This window comes from Poeciliopsis prolifica, unplaced genomic scaffold, assembly GCF_027474105.1.
Source record: "Poeciliopsis prolifica strain line A6 unplaced genomic scaffold, Auburn_PproV2 SCAFFOLD039, whole genome shotgun sequence".
Lineage (NCBI taxonomy): Eukaryota > Metazoa > Chordata > Actinopteri > Cyprinodontiformes > Poeciliidae > Poeciliopsis > Poeciliopsis prolifica.
This window is the reverse complement of record NW_026562414.1, coordinates 4612346-4626893: the sequence shown is the minus strand read 5'-3', so window position 1 is coordinate 4626893 and position 14548 is coordinate 4612346. Positions and strand designations below refer to the sequence as shown.

The 14548-nt window shown below is 35.5% G+C and overlaps 2 protein-coding genes across 4 annotated transcripts in view; one reads left to right on the top strand and one right to left on the bottom strand.

The window, feature by feature from the left end:
* LOC129375261 (E3 ubiquitin-protein ligase TRIM9) overlaps positions 1–9304 on the top strand; it is a 37814-nt gene extending 28510 nt beyond the window's left edge. For all 3 annotated transcript variants that reach the window (XM_055054219.1, XM_055054220.1, XM_055054218.1), the window contains 6 exons: positions 967–1130; positions 2430–2568; positions 3119–3243; positions 3645–3823; positions 4614–4776; positions 5007–9304. In XM_055054219.1, coding sequence (XP_054910194.1) covers positions 967–1130; positions 2430–2568; positions 3119–3243; positions 3645–3823; positions 4614–4776; positions 5007–5054 — 818 coding nt within the window. In that variant the 3' untranslated portion in view covers positions 5055–9304. The remainder of the gene's footprint in view (positions 1–966; positions 1131–2429; positions 2569–3118; positions 3244–3644; positions 3824–4613; positions 4777–5006) is intronic.
* cunh1orf131 (chromosome unknown C1orf131 homolog) lies at positions 9091–14512 on the bottom strand. Its single transcript, XM_055054225.1, has 9 exons — positions 14327–14512; positions 13537–13692; positions 13009–13124; positions 12716–12775; positions 11675–11770; positions 10888–10974; positions 10785–10816; positions 10034–10152; positions 9091–9491 (listed from the first exon to the last, which is right to left on the bottom strand). The coding sequence occupies exons 1-8, from the start codon at positions 14391–14393 to the stop codon at positions 10038–10040; spliced, it is 729 nt and encodes a 242-aa protein (XP_054910200.1). The 5' UTR covers positions 14394–14512; the 3' UTR covers positions 9091–9491; positions 10034–10037.
* Positions 14513–14548: the final 36 nt, after the last annotated feature.

The window sequence follows — 14548 nt, the reverse complement described above, 5'->3', positions numbered from 1 at the left end:
TGACTCAAATCTGCATTTTGTTTTTTTTGTTCTCCTTTTCAGCACCAGTTTTCTCACAGCACCGCGGTTAGACTGATATACTTCTGACTAAATATAATTTAGTTCTGTTTTGTGGACGTATTCAAATCCCTGAAAGAAATGATAGGGACGTTGTAGATAGAAAACCTTTGCCAATAAATTGAGAAATTTTCCAGAAAAAAACAAGGAAGTTGGAAATGTTAAATTTTTTAATTTTGAATGTTAAAAACTTCTGAGATTAAGTTTCCAAATTATTTATTTGCAAATTTTGGATGTTTCAAACTGAGATATTTTCTTGTTTTTTTTTCAGAGTATTTCTCAGATTAATTTGAAATATATTGATTTTTTTCTGCCAAATGGTTTTACTTTTCAAACTTTTTTTTCTCTAAAGTTTTTGAGATTAATCTCAAAACTTCTGAGTTTTTCTGGCAAATTTTTAACTTTTCAAGCTCAGAAATGCCCTCGTTTAGGATCAATCTAAAAACTACTGGCTTACTTTTCTATTTATGACGGCCCTAATCCTGCGTGGTAAAATATTAATTCAGCCAATATAATCTTTATTTTGTGCAGATTTACCACCTGGATCTAGTGATATGTGGCCCTGAAGTCAGAGCTTGTGTCAGTCTAACCCGTTCACCACTTGCACCGCCTCCCTTCAGAGTGTTAAATGTCCTAGTTAAAGTCTCCAGTGATTTCCAGCTGTTGTCCTCTAAATGAACCTGGATTTCTTTGCCCCTCTGAGGCATTTTTATGCTCCCACTAGGTTCTTTTTAAAGCTCCTGTTTTCTTCCCTCAGCTTGTTAAAACAACAACAACCAGCGTCCTCCGTTTTTCCTCATCCAGCTTTTATCCTTGGATTGCCCATCCCCCCCTTTCCTTGTTCCTTGCTTTCTGCATCGCTATCGCTTTATGTCTCGATTAATATTGCATCCATGTGTCTTTCCCCAGTGGATTTAGGACCCGCGGTGCCAGCAGCGCCTCTACTACAGCTGGAGAAATGCTGCACCAGGAACAACAGCGCCACCCTGGCCTGGAGGGTAACTGCGCCTGCTAGTTGCCCCATTGAGGGCTACATCCTGGAGCTGGACGATGGGAATGGAGGGCAATACAGGGTTAGTTATTACACATGCCTGGTACAAAAATAAAGGCCTGGAGGAAAGTAAAGGCCACTGCATAAAAAATAAATTAATCAATGCAGACGAGCATCTGGGGAGCAACAAGCTTCAATGGCAGAGATGTGAATTATGCAGGAGGAGAAATAACTTTCTGGAGGAACATGCTGGATTTATTTTCATTTTATGGCTGATTAAAGTCAGAATTCTGAGGAAAAAGTCAGAATTTTGAGATTTTACTCAGCATACTGACATTTCTGATGTTAAAATTAGCATTGTGAGTTCAATTAAAACAACAATTCTGAATTTAATCTCAAAATTATAAGAATAAAATCAGAATTTTGAGATCAAAGTCAGTATTCTGAGATTAAATCAGAATTCTGAATTTAATTTCAGAATTCTTAGAATAAATTTGGAATTGTGAATATAATTTAAGAATTTTGAGAACATTGTCAGAATTCTGACTTTCTTTTCAGATTATTCTGTGATTTCTGACTTTAAAGTCAGAATTTTGGGATCAGAGTCATTATTCTACTAAGTCATAATTTAATCCAAGAATTAAGGTTGGTATTCTTACTTTGTTCTCAGATTAAAGCTGGAAATCTGAGGCCAAAGTCAGACTTTGGATATTAAAGTTGAAATTCTATGATTTATTTTGAATATACATTATTTGGCCCTAATTCTGTTCCGTAATCGAAAACAAAAGACTATTTCACTTTTTTAAATAAAACTATCTGAAAAAAGACACAACAAAATGAAAAACAAAAAGTTTAAACAGATTTTGAATTATACTCTATGCAGATGATATTGTGATTTATATGAACAGGAAGCAGGCGGACGAGCCTGTAGATTTGAAGTGAAGCATAACGAGTGTAACATGGAAGGTGCGAAAAGTACGCAGAGTTGAAATGTTGATTATTAGTGAATAAAAACAAAGAAGTAGTTGTGTTTTTTCCAGCATCATGGTAATTAGAAATAAATTTATTTCTAATTACGTTAAGTGACCAACTTAATGTACTTAACGAAAATTTATGAAAGCTGATAATTTTGTCTAGATTATTGATATAAAGAGCAATAAATCTAACAGAAATACAGCAATAAGTGTCAAATTTTCTGTTGTAGCTTTTGATATTAATAATGAAAAAGCTGCTTTGCTCTAGAATCAGAAAAGTGATTAATTACATCATGGGTGAACCAACATTTCTCGCCCTCTTTGCTCCTGTATTATGCACAGAGCATAAGCTGTGTTTACCTCCCTGTAACGGCATTAGTAATGATTCCAAGACATGTCGACCTCAGGAGGTGTACGTGGGGAAGGAGACGGTCTGCACGGTGGACGGCCTGCACTTCAACAGCGCCTACAACGCCAGGGTGAAAGCCTACAACGCCGTGGGAGTCGGACCGTACAGCAAGACGGTGGTGCTCAAGACTTCTGACGGTAAATAACTCACTTCTGCACAAACAGTTTGGCTTTTGTTTGTGTGAATTTTCTGTTTATAAAAACATGACGTAGAGTTTACAGCAAATTTATTGCAAAAATGGTCAGAAACCGTGGGTTTAAAATCCAAAAATCCTGGCGCGACTGGTCAGTGTGAAAAGATGTTTAGTATAATTCAATTTTAAGAGGAACTTATCAAATACAGAAGCAGCTATTAAGTAATATTTTAACAGTTTGTTAAGGGGTTTTATCAAACATTCTGGTACAGCTGACCCTTCAACAATATTCATAATGTTGATTTGGAGAAAATGAAAATGACTATGACATCCCTGCTTTACATAATGAATTTGTTGCACTAAATTTATGATTGTATTAAAGATTTAACTGAACTTATCAAATGTCTCCAGCTCAACGATGGGTCAGCTGGATTCATTTGATGTAATTTGCCAAGAAACATATAGAAAGCACTAAAGTGAATGCTAATTAGTTACATATTTATTTTTAATTACACACATATTTAACCTGGGTAAGTTTATTGTTGTCTTTACAGTGGCTTGGTTCACCTTTGACCCCACCTCGGCTCATCGTGACATCGTTCTGTCTAATGAGAACCAGACGGCTACATGTAGCAGCTACGACGACCGCGTGGTTCTGGGCACGGCTGCGTTCTCAAAGGTAAGGGTGGTTATAGATTCTATATTTTCTCTGTCCAGATCATTATATTAAGTAGCTGTGTTTTCATTGACTATATAATTGTGAAATTTTATATTTTGAAAATAAATTTGCTAAATAAAAACATGGAAATTCAAAAGGACTCTTGTTTTTTCATTAAACGTTTTGGCGCTAGGATGAGGTGTTTTTTTTTTTACCTGTATGAAATTGGTTAATTTTGCAAAACCGTAATAAAAACACTTTGTTTTCACGTCACACAAGTCATGTGATCAACAACCAGATGTTGCTACTGACAGAAATAACAAAGAAGACAACGACAGGAAGTAATTGGAATGAAATGCAAAGTTTTGCTCACATCCTTAGTGGAAACAAATGAAAGTTTCCACAATTCTTCCACATTTCAGGGAACTCACTATTGGGAAGTCACTATTGATCGCTATGACAACCACCCGGACCCTGCGTTTGGCGTGGCGAGGATCAATACCATGAAAGAAATTATGCTGGGGAAGGACGACAAGGCCTGGGCCATGTATGTGGACAACAACCGGTCCTGGTTCATGCATAACAACTCCCACACCAACAGGTAGGAGTTCACCGTCACCACCAGTAGAGAAGCACAGCAGGTTGGGCCATTTGATTATGCTGACCTATTGTCCTTCCTTAAACCAGGTAGGGTAGTACTGTGGGTCACTCACTGCTGACTCAACAATCAGGAGGGTTTTGATTGTTTGCCAGACTCCAAAAAAATGTTACTTATTGCCAAAAAAGAAAAACCTTTGTGAGGCGAAGGCCTGGCAGTTTGGAAGCTGCAGAACCGAGGAGGACCTAACTCCTCGAAGGCGGGGCGAGGTCCACCCGAGCGTTTTTCTTGCACTGCTGAATGGTTGCCATGGAGATTAAAGGATTTCTCAAACATGTGCAAAAGAATCAGGGCAACACTCCAGGTGTGTTTTATAAGGAAATAACTTTATAACATGATGTAAAACTCAGACAAGTTGATTTTACAAAATCCTTTCAACCTTACCCAATCGCTAAGTTTGGCCACGACCTACATAATGCGCCAGTTTGATGCTATGAAGCTTTAAACAATCATCCAAAGAAGACGACTGTTCATTTTAATTTGTTCACTTCCTTCCCTTCCACCGGTAAAACTGCGGGAAGACTGCAACTCTAAAACTCAGCAGAAAATCAATGTCACAGGTTCTCCTTCTGTTCTCTGATTGGCCCAGTTAAAATTCTACCAGAGGAATCCAAGTCAATGGGAGAAAAGCTCACACTGTGCTGTGAAGCAGCTAGAATCGAAGAACTAGAAATGCTCACCTTTTCTTCACTGTTCCACCTCGTTTCAACGTGGCCTGTGTTTGTGCTGGCAGAGCGGAGGGGGGCATCATGAAGGGCTCCACCGTGGGCATCCTGCTGGACCTGATCAAACGCACCCTGACCTTCTTCATAAATAAGGAGCAGCATGGACCAACAGCCTTCGAGAACCTGGACGGCGTTTTTGTTCCTGCTGTCAGCCTTAACAGAAACGTTCAGGTCGGTGTGTGTTATTGCTTTTGGTGCCTGGAACGTTTTCTGAGGACTTACTAACATTGTCTGGATCAGTACTCTTTAAAAAGACTGATGCTCTTTTGCAACGAGACCAGGTTCTGAAACTGTCTTCAGACTCTGGGAACAACTAGAACTTGATTTAAGAGCCAAAACTACTGCTAACAGTAGCTGAGTGTCCACTTGCTGAGTGTTTTTATTTGTTTTCGTCCCTCCAGGTGACCTTACTGACCGGCCTGGAGGTGCCAAAGAATATCAAACAGTAGGAGCTCATTCCTCCTTCCCGTGTGGCCTGGATACAAACCTCTGATGTCACATGCAGACTCACCTCTATGTTTTCCTGAAACATCAGGTTGGGTTCTTCCCATCCTCCTCGAGGTGCTGTTGGGTCTCAGACACTACACATCATGTCATAAAAAAGAAACAAATCTGATTGGTTGTAGATTATTACAGATGATTGGAATTATTGTACAGAATTCATGTTTTCATTTTCGTTCCACCAGGCACCGATTTTTATGACATGAGGATCGAGCCTTGAATAGTAAAAGCCAAACGGCTAGAAGACATTCTCACTGTGCAGAAAATATCTTGGAGAATAGTATTAAAGTTTACATCAGTAATCATAAAATGGAAACTACTGAACTTTAACTTCAAACCTTTCCCACACCTCCAGCCTCAACAGCGCTGTGTGAAGGCTGATCAAAAACCTTAAATAAGTGGTACAAAAATTGTCAAATTTAATGATTTTATTCATTTTTATTTCCTTACCGTAGCCTAATACTCTCATAAATATGAAGTGAACATTTAATAAAAGCCACTATGAAACACTTAAATGACATAGGTAGAAGTGTCTCAAAATAATTTCATCTCTTCGTCTCTGAAGAAACGTGTCACAGTAAAATCCAACTCCACAGAAGACGACTAAGGAAACTGAAAGTTTGACTTTTATTTACACAATTCTGATTTTGGTCTCAAATTTTAGATTTTTCCCCTCTGAAATATATATATTTTTATTTCAGTGGCCCTAATCCTACTCTGTACCGGTCCCGTCAGGTTAAACCACGTCTGCTGCTGCATTTTTCACTAGGGACCAAATATGGCTACCTGGAGAGGACAGTAGCTTAAACCAGACCACTGTGACCTGATGGTTGTAGGATTTGCGAAATTCCCAGCGTCTAAGAACACGACACATCGATGGAAAGGTTTGTTATTAAAAGCTGAAGATGTTTAATATTGAGTTTTACTACATCTATTTCAATTTTTTTCTCTTTTCCCTAAGAACATGAGTGTGGGGAGTGAGAATAACTTGACCTGCCATATAAAACTGGACTAATGTGTGGATGAAAACAGACAAACTGTAGATATTGATATTTGACTTGTGATATTAAGCATGGATTGACAAGCAAGTTTGCAAACTGTCTGAAATTGTTCTGTAAATAATGTTTTATTGTCTCTGCAATGAGTGATGTTGTCATGAGCTGTAACAGGTCGCCCCCTGCTGGCCAATATTGGGAACTGCAGCTCTGGATGCTCTTCAGACGTCCAGCTGAAACTCATTGAATTGTAAAAATATGTTAAAATTTCCTCCTTAATTTACAATATTTGAGCATTTGATCAGGGATATGTGATATGTAGATTATACTTTGAGGTTTATGGTTATTTAATGATGAACTAGTTTACTGCTCATATCGTAAATACCAGTTTTATTTTGAACAAACAAAGTGAACAAACTCAAATGCACAAAGGTGGAAAAACCTGGTATTTTTACGGCATCCGATCAGGTAATGTTTTTATTAAAAATCATGTAGTATGTTTTCTATTTTCTAAACATATTTATCTTTTAAATGGAAGAAGCCAGTAGGAGAATGATATTTAAACCTTCTAAATTATTAAACATATGATGATATATTTATTTTCTTTTGTTAAAGGTGTTGTCTAAAATACCTTTTTAATATTTACATGGGGCAATTACTAATTATTTCTGAAACATGCCCCATTGTTTAGGCTTTTTGGTGCTTTCATCTCTACTAGTCCAACCATAATTTGTCATTTTGTGTCTCATATTCTATCAAGAAAATGCTTGAAATAAAAATAATTTTAAGTCTAAATCTGCCAATAAATCAACTGTAGTTACTGCATTAGCAGCTATAATGTTTAACAGTCAATACAACACATATAATCAGAAACTACTCCCATAAAACAGCGAAATATATTTTTAAACTAAAATAAATATAAAATCTTCATATTTTGTTTGTCTTATGCACAGTACATTTGTCGCTAGGCAGGTTGCTGGCATTAGGCTGCTAACATTACTGGCAGTAAAATGTCCAAAACCTATATTATATATTTCTAAAACAAAATTTCTGCCTAAATATTTCACATTTTTCTCACTGTGTTTGTCTTAAGTGTATTTTTAGCCCATAATATCACTGTAGGCAGCAGGGTTTGGTACCAATAGCCGCTAGCTTGTTAGCATCAAGCAGCTAATGTAGGCAATTAGTTACATGAGCTAATATTGACAAAAACCTTCAACATTTTTAGTTGTTGAACATCAACATAACTCCACTGTCTTATGTTATTGTTTGCAGCTCACAGGAAAAAATCTACCTGTAACATTGTGTTATTCGGTTGCTGTGGGCAACAAACAAAAGGAGTATTTTAGTTTCATTTACATTTGAATTGACATTAAAACGTATGCATTTGATTTTATAATTTAGCATTTTCAGCATGTCAAAGAGGTCAGGATGTAAGAGACTTTTGAAAAGTGTCAAATATGTGAGCATCAGCTGAAGGCGACTTGTGTCCTGATTTGCTCCAACCAGTTTCCAACTCAGGGTTTTATTTTCATCAGCTTGGCTGCACAGCTCTGACCCTCCTTTCACCTCCCACTCCAGAGCAAAAACCTTCCTGGTGGCTGAATTTACTCTCACCAGAAATAGATTTCAGCCCAGTAGTTGAACATTACATCCATTGTATAAAAAGAAAACCTTTCTTTCTGAGCGCCAGGTTTTGTTTATGGTACTCTAACTCCATATTTTCTTCAACCAAAAATGTTGTGACAGAAAACAAGAATCTAGTGATTTGATTCATGCAGACTCTCCCGTTTAAGTGTTGTTTTGTTTAGCATGTCCCTTTACCTGATACCCACCTATGAATGTCACTTCTTTCTTAGATTTAACTTATGTTGCTGGAAAAATTGGAAAGTATCTTTCTGAATTTCAAACGTGCAGATATCAAATTAGTTATGGACGACAGCATAGGGCCACTGTAGATAGAACATAGGGACTAAATTTCTGCCAAAATATCTGAAATTTTCTAGAGAAAAAACAAGGAAATTCCTGAGTTGAAAATTTACAAGAAAAAAATCTGAAATTTTGTGAGTTTGAAAAGTTGAAATTTGCTAGCAAAAAACTTATATTTCCATTTTGATCTAGAAACTTTGAGATTAATACCAAAATTTCTAAGGTTTTATAGCAATTTTTAAACTTTTCAAACTAGAACTTTCCAAGTTTTTTCCAGAAAATTCCTGAGATTAATCTAAATTATCAGAATTTTTCTAGAAAATTTTAAAGAGGTTTTGTTGTTGAAAACATTCCTTCTAGAAAATGTTTGAGACGAATCTCAAAATTTCAGATTTTTTTCTTGCATATATTTTACTTTAGATTTTTCTCAAAAATGTAAAAGTCTTTTTTAAACTTTTCAAACTAGAACTTTCCAAGTTTTTTCTTGAAAATTTCTGAGATTAATCTAAAATTTGTAGGGGGGGTTGGAGCAAATATTTCAAGTATTTTTTCTCGATACTTTGAGTTTTTCTGAAAAGTTTTGACTTTTCATACTCGGGTTTTTTTTTCTAGAAAAGATTAATATCACAATGTTTTTGTTGTTGTGATTGGAAATTCACTTTTTTTCTGTTTACAATGGCCCAATATGCTGTCACACTGATGTTTGATCGTTTGGTCTCCTGAGTGACCAAACGTGTCATAATGCTGCTGATAACATAGATTTGCTAATTACTGATGGTAATTAACGTTAATATTAATCCATTCAGGTTTTAGCCTGAATCCTCATCGTCTCTCATGCTCCTCATTTTGAAATTCAAAAATCAAACCAAGAAGCTGCTTTGAGAAAAGTAACTGTGACCTCAACCAGCCCAAACAACCCGACCAACTGTGTTTTTTCATTACCATCAACTTTCAAATCATCAAGTGTTTACAGCTGAAGCCTGTTAAGGCTTTAGAAACACTGCTTTTGCTTCGACAGTCTCTTGCTGTGTATATATATTTATTCATCAAAGAAAATGCGTGACTTTTTCTTTTTTATTACCTCAATTTTGTCCTCCAGTTGTCCCCTGCTGCCAATGTAAATGTTTTGTACGACTACATTGTTTGTAAATGATGAAAACAGACTCGACTCCATAATTTTTAAAAGTTAAACATGAAAAATACAAGAAACAGCTTTGTCTCCTTTTTGCGTACTTTATAAGAAGGGAAATAAATAAAGTGGGGTCTGAAATGAATCTGCCCAAGTCTCTTTGTGCTGGCATGTTTGCGTCCGGCCACGATTCCCTCCTCAAGATGTCTGACTCTTGAATCATTCCAGCTATTGCTGCAGGTCAGTGTCTTATCAGGGAGTCTGGATCGTTTCTCTGACTCCCTCCTCCAGTCTGCTGCCGTTTCCGTCCTGCTCCATTGGATTAATCACACCTGAAAGCAGAAATTTTAAACATAAAAAATGTTTTACTTCAACTTATTTTGTTTCTAAGTGGACTTGAAAGTTCAATATCTGTGGAAAAGGAAAGTTCCTGCTTTTTCACTTGAAGGTGCCTCATTATGCGTCCTGGAACAGATCAGAATGGGTATATGGGCAAAAACCTGCTCCTTACATTTTTGCACAGTCATTCTTAAAAAACAAATGAGATTTTAGTCTCATCAGTTCTGCGTATTTGAGGTGACCAGCTTCGGTTGCTAGGTTACAGGCTGAGTTCTGCTGGGGTCACGAGGTGAAAGGTCACTGCCTGCTGATTTGTGACTCTACATTCGGGAGGTTTTTGAAACAGCTGCTTCTGCAGACACTAAAAAATCTGAACTTATTGCCAAAAACCAGACAGATGGTTTATTTAAGCACTTGGTTTGTTTTCAGAAACAGTTGAGACTCAAATGGAAAAACAAAAACATGGAAAAATGTTAATTCTGCATAACATTGTCATGTTCTGGATGCAAAAAACACCCTGAAACACTCTGCTTACCTTTTCACCTTTTGCCTTTGATTTTCTGGATCTCCTTCGAACTGAGGATCAGCATGCCGTTCTTGAACTGACCCACCTGACCAGAACCAGAACCAGAGGCTGGTTGTTTCTTTTTGTCTCTGAGGAAAAATACACAAGAAGACAACTGAACGTCTGCAGAATAGTCTGCATCAGTCCAATGACAACATTTGAAACTGCTGTGAAAAGGACTTAAAGCAATTTGTCCAAAGTTTTTGTCACATTGGCCAAAAATTTTAAAGTCAATCACTTGCAGGCCAAAAAAATTAATTTCTAAAACAATTTAAAATCCAATTTTACCTGTTAAGCAATAAAACTAAGCATGCAATAATTAAAATAAACAAAGTAGCCAGACATTTTGTTAGAATGCTTGTTTAAATTATTATATTCCCAATAATTACATAGGATCTTGTACATTAATAAAACAATTAATAAAAAAAAGACATTCATTTTGCAAATTGTTTTGTGTGGAAGTCAGATATAAAAACAGGATTTGGGTCACACTTTTGTGCATTTAGCTATGTTTAATATATTGATTGACAGCAGATTTTGGTACTTTTGAATTAAAATCAGTCAATAGATGTTTCAGTATTTACTACAAAACCAAGGAGAATGTGAAAAAGTATGGTTATGAAAATATAAATACTTTCTATTGCATCAGACATTTTCCATTATAACATTTGAATTCGTTTGCAATATTTTTACCTCTATCTGACCAAATGGTGTCACTCACCTTTGATTACTCTTCTTCTTTTTCTTCTTGTCCTACAAAGTAAATATGTTACAATATGCAGAATTTGATTGTTGTGACATATTATTACTCCCGCAGGCCTTACCGGCTGAAGTGCCTCGCTTTGCTTCTGCTTCTTGTCTTTGATTTGTTCCTGCAGCACCTTGTAGTTCACGTACTCCTTCTTTGGAGGCTTCAGTCACAAAATTAGAAAGGAATTAAAGCTGTGAATCAAGATGTTGGCCAGTAATATGCAATACTGTGAAATGGTATTTGCCTAGTTTCAGATTTTTTGTCTCATTAGAATGTTTCTGATATTATGCAAATCAGTTCAAGGCCATTGTAGATTAAAAAAAGAGGAATAAAATGTTTTAGATAAATCTCAGAAATATTCTAAATAAAACTTAAATGTCTGATTATTTGGAAAAAACGTTGAAATTTCTGAGTTTCAAAGGTAAAAGATTTTTGTCTTTTGAAACTCTGAACTTTACAGTTTTCTCCATAAAAGTTCTGTAATTATTTCAAAATTAATTTTTTCCCCAAGCAGATTTATAACGTTTTAACCTCAGAAATGTTGAAATTAATTTTAGAAATTTTCTAGAAAAGACTGACATTTCTGTTCCATATTTTCTCAGTTTGTTTTGCCTACTTCCTGCTGACAGACAGGCTCCATTTAAATGTTCCATGGATAAAGTGGATGACGTTAAACTTAGCTGTTAATAATGATGTAGCTTTTTACACTGGGTCAGAATGGTTTGAATAGTTTCCCTCATAGTAAAATAAATTATCTTTAATTTCTTTTTTTTTGCATTGTCATGTTTGTGTGACATTTTTTTTGGATTATCTTGACAAAAAATAAGCAATAAATCCGTAGATGGCCATAAACGTCTTACTCTGGCTCCCAGCATTATGGCTCTGTCCTGCTCAAAAACGCGCTGCTGCTCCTTCCTGTAGCCTGATATCCCAAACCGATGGACCTCCAGCCGAGCCTGAGACCCACCAGGAAGACGTCACAGAGTTTAAAATTACAAATATGAAATGTAGCAAGCCGCACAAAAATATGACATCGTGTTATTAACATTTTAGACAAAAGAAAAGTGAGGAGTAAATTTCCTAAAAAGACTCAGAAATGTTCTTGAAAAACTAGGACATTTTTCAGCTTGAAAAGTTACTAGAAAAAAACTGAAAATATCAGAATTTCAAAAGTAACAAATTTTCAACTTTTGGAAATTTTCTGAGTTTTAAAAGTTAAAAGTTCAAGTTTTTATAGAAAATGTCTTTTTCTTGCTATTTCTTTTTACTTTTAGAGCTCAGAAATATTTTTTGTTAGAAAATTTTAGAGAAGAATCTTAAAATTTCTGAGTGTTTTGGTGGAAACACACTCCTTTTTTCTATCTATAATGGCATTAGTATGTCGTCGTACAAGTTTCTTCCTAGAAAATTTTTGAAATTAGAAATTTCCATTTTTTTCTATAAAACTTCTGAAAATCTCAAAATTTCCGAATTTTTTTGGGCAAATTATTGACTTTTGAAGCTGAGAAAATTCCTTGTCTTTTCTAAAGAAACAGATTTTCTTCCAATTTCTCAGGTTTGTTCTAACAAACTTTCAATTTTTCAAAGTCAGAAACTTCCAGTTTTTTATATATTCATACATATATTATTTGTTGGCAAATTTTCAGTTTTTGGAGCTCAGAAATGTCCTTGTTTTTTTCCCTCTAGAAATTTAAGGTTTCTTGCTAATTTTTGACAAACTCAGAAATGTCCAAGTTCTTTTTTTTTTTTTTTTAGAAAATGCTTGAGCTCAATATCAGAATTTCTTGATTTTTTTGGTTGAAATTCAGTCCCCCTTCTTTTTTTCTGTCTAGAATGGTCCCAACACGCAGTCGAGAATAAACTCAGTCGAGATCCCAGTAAAATTAATTAAATAACGTCACCTTTTCCAAACTGAGCTCTTCTTCCTGGTTCATTTGTTTCTGCTCTGGTTGCCGAGAGTCCTGGGCGGGACGAGCGCGACGCCCGAAGGCGATGAAGACAAGAGAAGAAGGAAAGTGATGGAAATAAGAGATGACAGAGAAACAGGGAAAATAAGAGGTTGTATGGAGTTCATTCAGTGACAAAGTAAAGTTTTCATTGTAAGAAATACACTTAAGAGTCAGAAATTTGTAGCAGTAAAAAAACATTGTTTTAAACCAGATACAGCTTAGGTAAACATTTTATTTAGACCAACCTGTGGTGATTTAACTGGGATCCTGGTTGAGACTGGAGACTGTTGGGTTTTAATTTTCTTCCTGGGATCCTGAAATGTCACAACCTCCACATTGTTCTGCAGCTGGACGTTTGAATCTGATGAATTAGAATTAAAAAAATAAGAAAAATAACCTACAGACACTGATAAGGAATGTGAAGATAACTAGAGAGTTTCTGATGAATTAAAGATTTCGTTTTAGCCCTTTTGAAGACGGCTATGGTATAAATTTAACAGCAAACTGAAACTCATTTATATGGAGATAATAAAGTTTCTTCAAAAGTAAAGAAAAAAGATAAATGTTAACAGAAAATTAATTTTGAAACTAAAAACATACCTTGAATCTGAAAAGTGGTTTAGACTTTTTTTTCAGTTTCAAAATAATTTTTTGGTTTAATTATTTTTTTCTTTTGAACAAACTTGATGGCTCTAATTTAGTTCCATACTTAAGGACATAATTTAAGATAAATAAATTTAATCCCTGTTCAGTGATAAATAATGAATTTTAACCTTTCAGTTCAGTGTTTGGTTGCTGAAGCTCAACATTTCTGCTGTCTTCATAGTCGCTACAGGTTTCATTCACTGCATGAAGTTTTTCTTCTTCTTCTTCACATCGTTTTCGCTTTTTCTTCTTTTGGGTTTTGAGCTTCTTTTTTGTGTCTGATCCTGAAACAAAAATCAAAACAATGAGCATGAAGCAGATCTAACTAAAGCCCCAGAACATATGAACGCACTATTTCTTCATTTATTGAAAACGTAACTTAATTTACTTTATTAGGACATTAATCAACATTTGCAGAATTTATGATGGTGTAAACATGAAATTTTATCCTTTGTCAAAAAAGCCTCATTATGCAACTCACGTGACATTAAGAGGCAAAACAAACAAAACATTATTAATAACAATAAATATTTGTAAATTGAATGTGTAATTTATCTTTTTTGGTTAATAAAACAATGAGTTTTTAATGAAGGTGAATAATAAAAAATAAATGCTTATGTGAATGATCTGAAAGGTAAATTAAAGACCCACTTGTTCCCTCTGTACTGGTTTTATCGCCTTCCAGGCGTTTTATCTGTTTTTAATCTGCAATGTTTCATTCTGTGTCCATCCCTTTGCATGAAAACGCTTTACAAATGAAATGATCAAGTTACTACTTGCTTTTTTCATCAGTCGGTTTCGGCTAGTTTGACAAGTTGAAATACAAGATGAGATAAAAACGAAGCATTCCTGACCTTTCTGTTGCTGTTTTATAAAACAGGAGAGCTAACAGAGCTAGCATTAGCTTATAAAGCTTACCAAACTCATAAAGTGAATCCAGAACCCGCTCCAGAAACAAACCGTCCTCATCAAACTCTGAACTCATTTTCAGATGGTGAACTCAAGAAATAAAAAACAACAACACAAAATGTGTGGCTCACTTATTTTATGAATAACAACACACGTGATAACACAACGCGGAATACGCTGGCGGAGCGGAATGGCCCTTTCCAGCTACCGTAGGTGAAGAAGCCGGAAGTC

Coding starts and splice junctions, on each gene's coding strand:
- cunh1orf131 (XM_055054225.1), bottom strand. CDS start 14,393: ATGAGTTCAGAGTTTGATGAGGACGGTTTGTTTCTGGAGCGGGTTCTG. Junction 11,771..12,715: donor AAGAGCTCAGTTTGGAAAAG/GTGACGTTATTT, acceptor GGTGGGTCTCAG/GCTCGGCTGGAGGTCCATCG. Junction 10,153..10,784: donor AAGAAGAAGAGTAATCAAAG/GTGAGTGACACC, acceptor ATTTTTCCTCAG/AGACAAAAAGAAACAACCAG.